Source organism: Halichoeres trimaculatus, unplaced genomic scaffold (genome assembly GCF_033239565.1).
Source record: "Halichoeres trimaculatus isolate MK-OKI-2021-1 unplaced genomic scaffold, fHalTri1.1 fHalTri1_scaffold_4, whole genome shotgun sequence".
NCBI classification, from domain to species: domain Eukaryota; kingdom Metazoa; phylum Chordata; class Actinopteri; order Labriformes; family Labridae; genus Halichoeres; species Halichoeres trimaculatus.
Window position 1 is genome coordinate 23,609,212 of NW_027437182.1, and position 14,498 is coordinate 23,623,709.

Genomic DNA, 14,498 nt, shown 5'->3' on the forward strand with positions numbered 1-14,498 from the left:
CAATCAATCAATCAATCAATCAATCAATAAAACCAGACTTTTGTACACTTATATAACTTCAAGAACTCCAGAAGCTGAGAGACTCTGTTGAAGCAGCAAACTACCTCCCCATACATTTTTTAATACTTTTTCACATCCAGCTTTGAACAAGCTAGAGATGCTATATCAATCTAAAATCTTCAGACTGTGGCTGAGATGAGTTTCAAGTTTGTTTGGCTGGTTTTGAAGATATTATTGCATGAAAATGAGATTGGTGCCATCCCTCTTACACATCACTATTGATTTTATCTCAAAACTTGAAACAGCGGTTTCTTGCATGTTTGCAGAGTGGGCCAGAAAGATTTACCCATTATTTTTTCTGCACTATCCAAAAATGCTTGCAGACAAACATAACAAACATTGAACACAGTTTCTGTACTTTATCCTCTGTCACCAAACGATTTACAATCTCAATATGGCCACCCTTTGCCTTTATTATAGCCTGGAGACAACCTGGCACTGCCTGGCATGAGCGCCGCAACGTCTCTGCTTCAAGTTTTGACCATGACTTCATCAGAGCTGTCTTCAAAGCGACACTGCTGTGAGATACTCTTGAGACCTCCCTCTCCAGGATAGACCAGATTGCAAAGTCCATTGGATAGATGTCCGGACTTGACAGAGGCCACATGTTCTTGTCCCAGAAGCCAGGAAAGTGCTGCTTGCACCAGGCCTGTGTGACATTGGATGAGCTGGTCCACCGTCTTGTGTGAAGACATACTGGTTTCCAAATGCATTGGTACACCAAGGCAACACTTTTTCTTCAAGCATTTGAAGGTACACCTGGCTGTTCGCTTTCACAGACTCCTGAATGAAGACCAAAGGAGACTTGGAGCCATCAGATGCAACAGCAGCCCACATTATGACTCCAGCTGCTTCTGACGACCAAAATGAGTTCTGCAGCCTTCAGGTAGGTGCTGTGCACTATGTGCATAAACCCTGTCATTCTGGGAGTTGACCACTGCCTGAACGGTGAAGATCTTCTCACCAGACCAAACCAGGACTTTGTCTGCGGCACGCTGGATCTCCTGCAGCATCATTTTCCCCCTGTCAAGCCATTTTTTCTTGGAAGCGGCTGAAATCAGTTGTCTGTGTTGCATTTTTAGTGCTTTCGAGATCCTGTTTGACGATTCTTCTCAGTGAAGTTCTTGAGATGTTCACTTCATTTGCTGTTGCCCTCATGCTCCTGTGAGGATTCCTTTGGATTCTCTTTCTCACCATCTCAACAACCCTTTTGGTCCGGACTGAACGTTTTCTTCCAGGGATTGGCTTGCTGGTGATATTGCCAGTCTCCTTGTATCATTTCATGACATTGTAAACAGTCTTACGACAACCAACCTCCTTCATGGCCGCAATCTGGTTGCGCTTACCCTTCGATGCCATACTCGACAATCATTGGGAGTAAACAAATGAACTCAGGTACATCAAAAGCTATGCCTTTCAAGAGAAACTATCCAGAATTTTAAGTTTGTAGGGCAGGAACTAAGCAAACAAAGAGATATACGATGGGTAAATCTTTTTGGCTCACCCTGTATAGCTTCATCTGTCTTTCTCAAGTTCACACAGGAATGTAAGGTCAGAGATTTCCGTCTGAGTTAGGGATGGTGCCTTTGCTAGATAGCACCAGAATTACATGTGAGCTAAACTTATTATTTTATTTTATTGTAGGACTGAAATGTTGCCGGAAGCTGTGACACCCATCCTTTACAAGAGTTGTAGTTCCTGTAATAATGCCTTAATGCTCTCCTATCCAGATGTATGTACTAAAGGGGGCTGCTAGCATCTAGTTTTGCATGGTTTGACTGTATTTAAAACTAAAATGGTGATAAAGCTGAATGTCTGCAGTGTCAGGTTAAACTAGCGTATAACCATTTGATATATAGACATTAATGTACAAAGATAACTGAGGGCTGGAGGTGCTAGCTCTACTAATAAAAGCTGCTCTCTAGAAACTAATTTGATATTATGTACCAGCAGATGATGTTGTTTAGCTGTGTTAAACACAGTACACCCAGTTTCGACTGTTTTCCAAATGTTTTCTTATCTTTAAACCTTTCCATTGGTCAAAATAAACTGTTTATCAGAATGATTTGGAGTCTGAGTTGTTGTACAGTGTGTCTCACTCAGAGAGGGATATTGAAAGTCTGGTGGGTCGCAGACCTCTGCTGTATCCCTGAAATCAGCTCCCTGAGGAACATGTAACTATCTGTAGCAGCAATGTTGACAAAATAACAAGAAAGAGTCCTGTGGGCAGGCCTGTGGCTGCTCAGGTCAGGATGGTGAATCATGTCCTACATTTCTTATTTGTCTCTGGCTCACAGACTTGTTCAATTGTTTCAGTTTTAGAGCAGTTTAGCTTTTCTACTTTTAACTATTTTTTTAGTGAGGACCTAGATTAACTACTCATCTGAGAGTGGCTCTACATCAAAACTCCAGGGAAAGTTTGAATACACAGCCACCAGTAGTCACTTGTGTTTCCACCTATTCATTTATAAGTCAGCCATCTTTGCATGGCTCATGAGTCTGACCTGTACGTGAATGAGAATCAAAAGTGAGCTGTAACAGGCTCTCAGAGGAGAATGTGATGGTCCTAATCCTGCTGTGACAAGGGACATTCAACAGAAGCAACACACACAAGAACTTCACCAACAAATAAGTCTCAGTTACCTTTAATCCAAGATACGCTTACTCTTACTTCAACAGAAAGTTTGACTAAAGAAATGAGGGGTGATAGGAAAGGTACACAGAGAACCTCTTAGAGATAACCCTGAGGAGTGCTGGTGAGAAGTAATGAGTGTAAATCTGGACTGAGTGAAGAAGCTAAGAGCTGATCTCTTTTCTTGCAGAGAGCCACGTATAATATAAAATGTGACATAGCCAGGATGTTCACAATCCCCTGAGGGTTCACGCAGTCACTCACTGTGCTTTAACACAATGAGGCTGACACACTTCAGCTACTTTCCATAAAGAATTTTGAAGAACATTTTGTCACTCCTATTCACAGTCTATCTCATAAAAGGATTTCTGGCTGCAGACGGCACAGCGAGGTTGTTTCTCCTCTGACCTCTTTCGCAAGTCTTACTCTGCTTTTTCCGTCTTTTCAGTGTTCCACTTAAATATCCTGCCACTCCTCATCTCCTCACTTTTCTGTACATCATTTTGTTCACTTGCTGGAGTTTTATAATACATAAAGTTACCCCTCTGCTCCCCCCTCCCACCTCGTTGCTCTCACCTGTCCCCTTCTTGCAGACGTAGGGCAGGTTGTAGTTGCAGGGCACATCATTCCATTTGCCGTTCTCATGAGCGATCATAACCACACAGTCTTCTCCTCCAGCGAAGAAGTTGTCAGGCTGGTTCTCACGCCAGTTCTCATATTGCTGCTCATACACACAAAACAAGAGAACAGTTAGACAAATAAGAAACACTGTTATTCAACTCTTAATTGAACACCAAGTCTACAAGAAGACGATAGTTTGTTTCAGCTTCACTGTCTTTACCAGAGGGACAGCGGCCATCATGGCCCTGAACTGTCAAGTTTTGCTCCTATCAGGAGTGACTAACAACAACTGGGTCCTCACCAGATCCGTCTTGTCGGTCCACTGAAAGTCATCCTCCACTGTGCGATCATTTAAGCCGATCCAGGTGTTATCATGGCTCAGACCTGAGTTAGAGATGATACATGGTGAAAATGAATATCTCTGAAGAAAAGAAAATCCACACACTGCCTGCAGTGTCACAAATAATGGATTGATAATTCAATCAAATAATAAATCAAAATCATAGAAAAAAGATGAAATAACCAATTCCGGCATAGTCCCAGTAATTGAGAGTAAGTCTTACTTAAACCACTTTAGATGTGATCCTGTAACTTGTCATTCAAAGTTTTGAATCGAATTTGCAACAAAGTTTGTCTGTTACTGAGCCAAGACAAGAACAAGTTGTGACATTTTAATAGAAACCAGAAAACTGTTTCCACAGTGTAGCCTTGGTTAACTGATGTGTGCTGTAGTAGTAAATTACTGGAGTATTCAGTGTTGTTTTAAATGAACCAAACTTGGTACATGAGACCTGAGTTAGTCCTGGGTCTGGATCAGTGGCGGCTGCTGGTCAGTCAAGGAGGGGAAGCTCATTTTTTTCCAGCCTACATCATAAATTTGTTCATTTATTTAAACGTACATTCTACCCTCCGTTCCTTTTCAAGGAAATGATCTGTGACACTGTCATACCAACCAGGTGTTTTTTCCAGAGATTTTACTGGTGTTCTCTCAATGGCCAGCAGAGATAGACTGCTTAAACGGCCTTGGCTCACTGTGTTGTGGGTGTAACACTTGAGCCGCTTTAACAGGAGAAGCTCCTCTCTACAGAAGATGCTCCAGTGGAGGGTTATACTTCAAGGTCGCTGACTGGCTCAATTCACTGTCACTCAAAAAGGGATTCAGTCTCAGACAGATCATCCAATCATCATGCAGAAGCCCAGCGTCCAGGCCAGCCCACTGCCTCATAGACCCCCAGAGACGCTGAGCGTCCGATGGGCGGGACAAAGCCCAGTGTTTATCCAATGACTGTCCAGTTTCCACAGTGGAACAACCCACTCTACGCTTCCCTGCTGAAGTCAGAAGACGCTCAGCGTCCGACTGTGTTGAAGCACTGAGACGCTGCGGGGATGAATGAGAAGGAGGTGGAGCCAGTTACCTGTGATAGGTAGCTGATTCTGAACAAAAGATGGAGGAATTCTAGCTCATATTTTGTCAATGAAATGTACACACAGCAGTATATATCACCACTGAGCTTCCCTTGCAGTCTTAGAGCAATCCCCACTGGTCTGGGTGGCGCCAAAGACCAAACATTTTTCATCTATGGTCTGAGCAGAAAGAGGGAAAAGATTTACTGTTTCTGATGCACCTGGTGACCTACACTGCTTATGAGGTTTCATTTTGTGGGAAGAAACCTCATTTGACCTCATTTAAATGTAGAGTAGCTTCTGTCTACACAGTTATATAGATCTAGAGTGGTTATGTTGCTGAGCTGTGCTTTTCATTCATGTTGTATCTAATTAACATCGTTTACTGTTAATCTTCTGGCTCTGATCTCCTTATTTCAGGGCTGGAGAAAAATTTTGAACACAGATTTTGGTAACATGTACCAACGTGTAGAAAAAGATGGGTTTTAGGTAAATATTCCTGGCCCTGCGTTTAGACAGAAGGTGGATCTAATATTACAGTCCTTCTAATGGAGATCTGGACTTATTACAACGCCTGACTGTGGAGAACTGCCAGGATGCCTAAAGCTAAGAATGAGAAGATGAATGTTTATGAGGCCCCAAAGAAAGACTGTATGGTTATCACAATGGTGATGTTTCCTGGCACAGACAAACTGCCATCTGCAGCCAAACATTAAGTCTTTGGTTATAACTAGAGGATGAACAAAAAGCGCAGAAATGAACAGTAAAACTGAACAGTATCTATGTTTCTTACTGCTCTCCTGTGCCAAAATAATTCAGGACGGTGTGCTTCAGACACCAAATTAACTATTAAACCAATGGATCTGACAGCGGCTCTTAAATTTGATTTTCCTCATAACACAGGTGATAAAATCTGTGGAACAGTCTGTCATTTCTTCTCACACAAAACCACAGGAATCTAAAGAAAATCACATGTCACTTTGTCTCATAGGAGTCTTATTCAGTCCAGTAATCACCACTTGGGTTTTGTTCACAAAGCACAAAAGATTTTCCTCACTAACCGTGGGGAATTTTCACCATCTTCAGGACAAATCCTATTAATATCAGAGTATAAGGAATTTTCTGTCACGCACACTAATGTCACAGCCTGTAGCGGTATTTTATTGTTACAGATGGTGAGACAAATCTATTTTACTGAACAGACACAGAACCAGAGGAAATTTTCAGCAGGGAGCACAGTAAACTCCTTCAGGGATGGTTCAGAGCAGAGGCAGACAGACATTTATCTCTGAGTTATCTCACACATATAAGGTCAGGCAGAAGACAAGATATCAATCAGTGGTCGGTAAAGGCAGTGTGTCGAACCACAGCAGAGTTAGTTTGATTAGATTACATGGACCACTGAATTTTCTTCCTATAAATTGCTCTGTGGCCATGGGAATTACTGGACTTGACTTGAAGACGGAAGGAATAGCTGCTAAAGCACAAGCTAAATATCAACAAGACTTTTCTTTCATGCTACAAACTTCTGATGACAAATGTTTATGATTGAGCTTCAAGTGCAGATTTCTTCAATTTTGCTGCTCAGATAATATGATTTTGTTCATTTCTGATTATTAAGGTGGACGCCTATCAATATAAGTCACTGAATATGCTATTAAGAAATTCATTAACTCTACAATGAACACAAACCTGAAATTTGCCTATTTGAATGGTCATCTCTAGCTTCCTTCTATACCATGAAGGTATTAGCAGTGCAGGTTACAAAGTCTGAAACATTGTTGGATTTTTTTGGAGTTATTGTTCACGTTCCATTAAAACCTCTTATCCAATCCAATTTAGCTTTTTTTGTATAGCACCTTTCAAAATAAAGTTACAAGGTGCTTGACAATAAAACACAATACTTAAAAGAACATAAATAAAATACCCCATAAAACAACAATAAAAATGTAAAATAAGTAAAAGGTCAATAAAAAGCAATATAATCAAAGTGTTTTTTTTTAAAGTAGAGATTATTAAGATGATAATGAGTTTGCCTGCCTGAGGTCCCCCAGCAAGGAGTACCAAAGCTTGGGAGCCCCTAACAGTAAAGGCTTTGTCCCCTTTTGTTACCAGTCCAGATTTAGGTACCAGTAGCAGGGTCCTACTGGAGGATCTCTGGCAATGACCAGGCTCATAGGGAGCAAGGAGGTCACAGATATAAGCAGGAGCCTGACCACTGAGGGCTTTAAAACAAGCTGTAAAATCTTAAAATCAATTCTGAAACTAATAGGTAACCAGCACAGGGCAGCAACTGGTGTTACATGGTCACCTCTAGAAGTACTGGTTAAAAGCCTGGCAACAGCATTTTGGCTAATTAGCAGTCTTTGGATATTGTGCTTGCTGATACCAGAATAAAGATCAATAGAACATTAGTCCAGTCGAGAGGAGATAAAGGCATGAATGACAGATTCCAAGTGTGCACAGGATAGAAAGGGCTTCCTCCTATTGATCAACCTTAGTTGCGCAAAACACGTTTGGACCACTGTAGTCCTCTGTGCATTAAAGGACAGCGGACTGTCAAAGATCCATCCAAGGCTGCAGGCCTTTCTGCAGATATTACTTGATAGAGCACCGAGGGAAGAGGTCAGGCTATCTGCTGTGTTAGCCCCGGTGCCAAAGGGGATAATTAATAGTACCTCTGATTTGGAGTCTTTCAGTTGAAAAAAAAATCCTGGACATCCAGTTTCGAATGTCTGATAGACAGGACATTATAATAAACACATCTAATGATCCAGGCTTTAAAGGAAAGTACAGCTTGGTGTTATCCGCACAACAATGAAAATCAATGCCATGATTGTGTTTGATTTGACCAAGGGGGAGCATATAAACCATAAAAAAGGAAGGGACCCAAAATAGACCCTTGAGGAACACCACAGGAGAGAGGAGAATGGGAAGAGGAGGAATCACCCAGCGTAACGGAGAAAGATCTGTTTGACATGTAAGATGTGAGCCAGTCCAGCGCCACTCCACTGACACTTAAACTGTTTTTCAGATGACCGATTAAAACACTGTGGTCAACTATATCAAAAGCTGAGCTGAGGTCAGAAAGGATTAAGACTGAGACCAGACCAGCATCAGCAGCAAGTCATCAGAAAATTTGACCAGAGCTTTCTCAATACTGTGAAGGGGGCAAAAACCTAACTAAAACTTTTCAAAAATCATATTGTCATTCATAAAAGAAACAAGTTGAGTGGACACAATTTTTTCTAAAATTTTATGAAAAAAAGGACAACTGAGAAATAGGTCTAAAATGTCTTAAAATGGATAGATCAAGATAAGTTTTCTTTAAAAGGGGTAAACATGTTAAAAATATGAGCAGAAAATCCCAGGAGACAGAGAGCATTTAACAATGACCAAAACCACAGGACCAACCGTCTGAAACACAGCTTTTAAAAACCAAGTGGGCAAACAATCTGAAAGGCAGGTGGATGATTTGGACTGTAGAACAGTGTGTTCCAGGGTGGACATGGAAATTTCCTCAAAGTGAGAAGGCGTAGAGTCTAGAGACTGGAGTATACCTCAGGATCACTGGCTGAGGTGTTGAACTGTTGACAGAGTGTTCTGGGGTTGTGACCATGATTATTAATAAGAATTGAGGAATAGGAGTTTCTTGCTTCTCTGACTTTGAGCTGATATGAAGACTCAGGCTTTTTCAGCAAAGCCAGGGAGGCACTGAGTTTGTCCATTTCCACCTCCCCTCCACTTTTCTGCGCTGTCTCTTTAAAATCCTGATTTCCTCATTCAACCAGGGTATAGAAGAGGGTTTCAGATTTTTAAAATGAACCAGAGCCAAATCATCTAGAATGTTGGTGCAGGAGGTGATTAAAGTACCTACAAGTTCATCCTCAGCAGGACCATCTTGGCCTGAGGGTTTAAAAATAGTGTCCCAGTGAACACCTGACAAAAGCTGGGCAGAGTAAGAGAGTTTAAGGGGTGGGAACAAACCTGTTTGGTGGGTAAGGGGTCTGGGAGCAGGGAGACCTGGACCAGCACTGCTTTATATCAGAGGCATATTCCTTTAGCTCATTACCAAACTACAAACAACAATTGCGTTTCTACATTTGTTATTTTGGCCATTTAATCCAATGGTTGCCAAAGTGAGAGTCTTAAAACATTAATAGGGGGTTGCAAATGCCTTCAAAATGAAAATCTATTACTGCTATTTACACTTAAACATTTCTTCCATTACAGTAAAAAAAGGGTTGAACCATGCAAGCAGAACATGTTTGTTCTTGTTGTTTTTTTTTGGATTAGTCTATCAGGCTTTAAGGTTGTAAACCCTTTATTAGGCCAATCAACATCCATTCATTTTCTGAATCGCCTATCCTGTTCAGGGTCGTGGGTGGCTGGAGCCTATCCCAGCTGTCATTGGGCGAGAGGCGGGGTACACCCTGAACTGGTTGCTAGTCAATCACAGGGCTGACATATAGACAGACAACCATCCACACACACATTCACACCTACAGACAATTTAGAGTGATAAGTTAACCTGACGAGCATGAATTTGGACTGTGGGAGGAAGCCGGTGTACCCAGAGAGAACCCACGCATGCCACCAGCCGAGGTGGTAATTGAACCGGTGACCTTCTTGCGCCAATCACCATTGTTGGCAGAAATAATTCAACAACATTTAGACAGTCATTGGAGCAAACGTTTATGCTCATCAGAAGATAAATTTTTATCACTGCCACAAGCCTTATCAGGAAGCTGATTTCATTTTCCAGCAGGACTTGGCACCTGCTCACATTGCCAAAAGGACAAAAAGCTGGTTTAAACACTTAGATACAACTACTCTTGCAACACTATCCCAGCCAAGTTTCTTTCTCCCTGTCATCCACCCACCTTTAATGAAGTTCTGCTCGGCCGGGCTGTGGATGCTGGCCAGGTGTCCGCTATGCTCTCTGCAGTCCTTCTCTGCATCCTCCCAGGTGTGTCTCCGAGTAAAGTACCTGTAGCAGTGGCCGTGAAACTTTCTCCAAGTGTGCTCACAACCTGCAGTGTCTGTGGATGAAAACAGGGATTGGGGAGACGTGGAAGGCACATGAAAAGGGGCTGGTTAGTCAGTTAAGCTTACATGTGGGGAGAAAGATGCCTTTTGTTTGAAGTTCTATACATCCACAGCCCTCAGAGGTGACGGATTAGCATCACTGCACAACAAATACAGCTAAAACAAATGTAGGGCAAAGGAGCTTGATATGTTTTTGAATATTACCACGCTTTTATCAATATAGCTTCCTCCTCCCATTGAGTTTCTTTGGCCTAAGCATTAAATTTTCTTGATCTCCATCCTTTCATCTCTCTTTGTGCCTTCTCTTCTTTCTGACTTCAGACCTACATCAGAGGCAAACCGTTGGTGATAGTTTAGTCCAGTGAAAGGGCGTTTTAATCTTTTCAGATGACAGCAATCTTTAGAAATAGCTTCCAGTGCACTGCCCTCACTCGGCAATTAAGCCCTGTCACAGTCCTGTCAGCTTCCTGCTCTTTCTCCACCCATCCCTCTATCCCCGCGCTCTCCTCCCCCTTATCTCTCTCATCTTTCACCCCCAGCTAGCTGGGGGTTAGTGGTGTGACTGTTAGCTGCACATTTCAAATGTGACGTGTGATGTCCACGCATTTTCTAGATTGTCTACAAGTGTGTAGATGTTGGCGTGTAAATGTGTTTGTGTCTAGAAATGTTAGACTGGTGCCTATGTGTGTGTGTGTGTGGTTGATGTGGTTTTGGCTCAATCTGTCAGCTAAGCCACCACCAGTTTTTTATTCACACCCCCTTCAACTCCAAACCCAGTCCTCCAGCCTGCAGTGTCAGGATCAGGGAAAAGGCTGCAGCTTTTCCTCTAACAAATCTAAAGCGACACCACTAAATTGGGTGGTGCAAATTGGTCCGTATGGGGTCCTGCTTGGTATGCAGAGAGACGCAGTTTTAGCTGTGGATAGAAGAGGAGAGGCGAGGAGGCCATTATGAAAGCCCTTCCATGGTTTGATATGAAATAAGAGCTTTGAAGCCCTCATACTGAGCTTTTCATATGCTCACTTTTATTCACATTGTTGGTGAGGAACAATGCTTTGAAGTGCAATGACTCCTACCTCATTAAATCTAAACCACAATGCACTGGGGCATGACAAAGCTCCCTCCACTAGTTGAACAGCTTCTTCATGAAAACCTGCAGCATGTTCAGCATGGGATCACACAGATTAGCTCAATAAAGTAAACATATAGAAGTAATCAGACACATAAGAGATAGAGATAGAGAAAAATCAAGCACTACATAGAACAGACAAATCAAATGACTGATAAAGAATTGACGACACTCCCCAGCAAGAGTGTGTTTCTAGGCAGCACACAGTTAAAGAATCTGCTGTTGGTTGCTGATGTTGTTGTTGGAAATGAGGATATTTGCTTCATTACTTTACTTGCTCAGATTTCTATACTTGTCTGAAGATTTAATCTCATGACCTCCAGACACACTCGTGACATGAAACCTAATTATCCATTTTAACATTTGCAGCCTCCTCTGGGCAGCTCAGTGTCTCAGTGGTTGGAACTCTCGCCTCAACTATTAAATGAGTCTGGTTTAACTTCCCATTCAGCTCGTCCTCTTCATTAGGATAATTTTACTTCCATAATGCACTTACCAATTAATACTTCCCTTCTGGGCGTGAGCACAGAATCAGTCTCCAATACTTGGGTCAGCATAGTCAGTTTACAGACGTAGCTGTGTTAAAGTTACTCAAGTTCAACTGAAATGGTTCACTCTAAAGAAAATCAGTGTTACCAATTTTCTTGAATGGCAAGATTAGAGTACAAAGTCAAATGAGCACTTAAAGTAAGAGATAACATTCAAACTGGAAATGTTAAAGAGGTGATATTATGCTTTTTCAACATTTTATAATCAAATATTGGGTCAAAATGTTTGATCAATCCAATCAATCAACACAACCTGTGAGCAAAGTTTCAAACTGTGAAGTTCACGTGGGTTGGAGTAATCCTCATGCTGCTCTGAGCCAACTGATCAAAAAGTGACATGTGGTTTCAGTGACATCAACAGGAGATTTGCTCAGATCATGATTTCATCACAATAAGAGAGAAAATGTGTTATTTCAAACAGAGAGACATAAAAATCATCACAGAACCAACAATTTCTGATGCAATTTACTAGATTCTTTCTGTGAAATGAGTTGGAGTATAGACTGATGTCATAACTAGGGGCCATAGTTGACTCACAATGAAGTATAGATAACAATTTTTGAAAAAAAGGGACTTAATGTAATTTTTTCTCATTAAATTGATCTAAAATCATGTAGAGATGAGTTTTAACAGTTCTTTTTTCAGTGGATGATGTCCCTACATGAGTTCTGTGTGTCTGGAATGCATTTATTGAAAGCCTACCCAAGCCACTCAGGATTTTAAGAAACCCCCCCCCCCCCCACAAATATTTCTATTAAAAAAATGACCACAACCTTTTTCACAATGTTTCTGGCAGAACAGATCCATTAATTATAGTATCTTTGAGTCCAGACAAACAGAAAAAACACAAACAAAAAAGGATGGCAGACCATGTCAACCTATTTTTGAGCCTGTGGATCCTGTTAGTCCTGTGTTCCTTTCGAAGACTTACTAGACTGTAAGCACCTTCATTAGCATTAACAGCTTCAGTGGACTCTGAGGATGCACAAATATTAGTTTTCTGCAGAGCTTTCTGCTGAGTCACAAGTTTCTCCAGCAGCAGCTCAGCCACAGACGGAGCAGAGTAGTGTTGGAGCAAAGCTGGTGAACTCAGACAGCTTCCCTTTTAGCCTTTCTGTGAACCCTGAGACCAGATGCTGACTCATAACAGCGCCCCCCTTCCACTCCAAAAACAGAAATATGAAAAAAAAAGGAATACAGGACCAGCTGCCAATATCAAACTGAAAAATAAATTGGCTAAGACAGACAGACAGTGCAGCATGCTGTGGCTTAGCCTCGAGGAGATAAACTTGGCATATTTAAGTGAGGACTGGTGTTTTAAAAATGACACTTCTGGCCCAGATGCCGTGGCTCGATAAGGGCAACATGGCTGCAGTCCTTATCTAGGGTTTGGTTAGGTTAGTGATGAAAGGTGCACAGTGACAGAATGACACTGGGACTGTATCTGGTTCTTTCCAAACCTTTGCTGTTTGTCAGCTCAGCCTGCTCTCTGTCTCATTAGTCTCAGTGTGTCGGCTTTACTGCATCCTCTGCTGCCTGCCTCCAATTTAGAGGCCTGCTGTTGCACTCTGCATCAAGGTTCTCAAAGCCTCCATGTCTGTCTGTCCCAGATTTCCCCACCATCCTCCTTTGGGGAAGAATAGTGCTCAACTTTGTTTCAGGTTTCTGTAATGCTGTCTAGTTTTTGTTTTCCTGTCACATGAAACTTACGGCTGTGTGCCTGTGCATGCAGGTGTATTGTGTCCCTTTCAAAATGTGTAATCTAGCTCTGTCTTTTGCTCGTCTAATGGGTAAGCAACCTCTTCCTGGAAATATTTGACGCTAACCAGATTCATATTGGTTTTAAAGGGTAACCTTGGTCTTTAATAGTGACAGAGTGTATTTTTAAGGTTGTTATTGTGATCAACAAACACCAACTTGAAACTCATTAACACTCTATTGTTCAAGTTTTGGCTGCAGTGTGACATAGCCTGTTGTCAAAGTTGCTTTAGCGAAATAAAAAGGGTAAACAAATAGGGCAAAAGGGATGAAAAACAAACACAATGGAATTGTATGCACACTTTTCTCAGAGATAACGAAACCATAGCCAGTATCTTGGGATTAATTAGAAAGAAAATCCTTTGTTTGTAAGCAATTTGTAGAATATTTGTTCTGTTAGGACACAGAGAGTGAGAAAAAGAGTAAGTTAGGGGATTTATTCCCTCTTTTGAGTCGAATTATTGTTATTCAAGCTAGCTGTTTTTGCAACTACAAGTAATTGCACCCCATTTATATTTTAGCTTTCAAAATTATATATTTTATTGCAACCAGAAGAAAACAAACTTAATACTCAAATGCTCCAGACACAGATAGTTGAGGTTTAATAAGAAAGACTGAGGTAAATTGTGTAAAAGGTGTCTGTGAAAGTGGGACTAAAATATGTGGCCTCAAATTGAAAAAAACAAAAAAAACAAAACAAAAAAAACGTATGTCAAGTGAAACTGTAAAAGTCGTCTTTGCAGCTCCGAGGAATGTTCAAGTATCACACAAACATCCTCGAACACACAGTCACTGCAAAACAACTCATGCAGCCTGACGTGCACACATTCAGATACACACAAAACCTCACTCAAAGGGTGACGAAACCTCTTACAGAGCACAGGGATGAAAGATGCAAAAAGGGGTGAGAAGAGCAGAAGTGACAGCAGCAAAGTAAAGACAGAGAGAAAGAAATCCCAACAACTTCAAGCTGAGGTGTCTACAGTACTGGAAGAGCAAATCCTCCCCTACACATCAACATTATGTGTTTTTTCCTATCTCTATAAAGACGAGGGGGAAAGAGTGAATGACGGATTTAAAGACAGACTGTAGGAAAGAAGCTGATTAGAAGGAACCAACTAATCCTTCCTCTGTAACTCTTCCCTTCAGTCAGGCTGAGAAAGATTTAATGTCTGCCTCTGCTGATTAGACGGCAGGCTAAAAAAACAGCAGGACAGGCTCCACGATCAGCCCAATAACTATTGATGTTTCTATTAGTCTAAAAACTTCCTTTTGGTTCCTCAGCTACCCATCTGTT

The 14,498-nt window shown here is 41.5% G+C and overlaps 1 protein-coding gene across 1 annotated transcript in view; it reads right to left on the reverse strand.

Annotated features, from left to right (window-relative positions):
- The window catches only part of LOC141789615 (neurocan core protein-like), a 125,430-nt gene that overhangs the window by 12,081 nt on the left and 98,851 nt on the right, over positions 1-14,498 (reverse strand). Inside the window, exons 12-14 of the mRNA XM_074669114.1 lie at positions 9,601-9,759; positions 3,615-3,697; positions 3,269-3,413 (exon numbers count right to left, since the gene is read on the reverse strand). Coding sequence (XP_074525215.1) covers positions 3,269-3,413; positions 3,615-3,697; positions 9,601-9,759 — 387 coding nt within the window. The remainder of the gene's footprint in view (positions 1-3,268; positions 3,414-3,614; positions 3,698-9,600; positions 9,760-14,498) is intronic.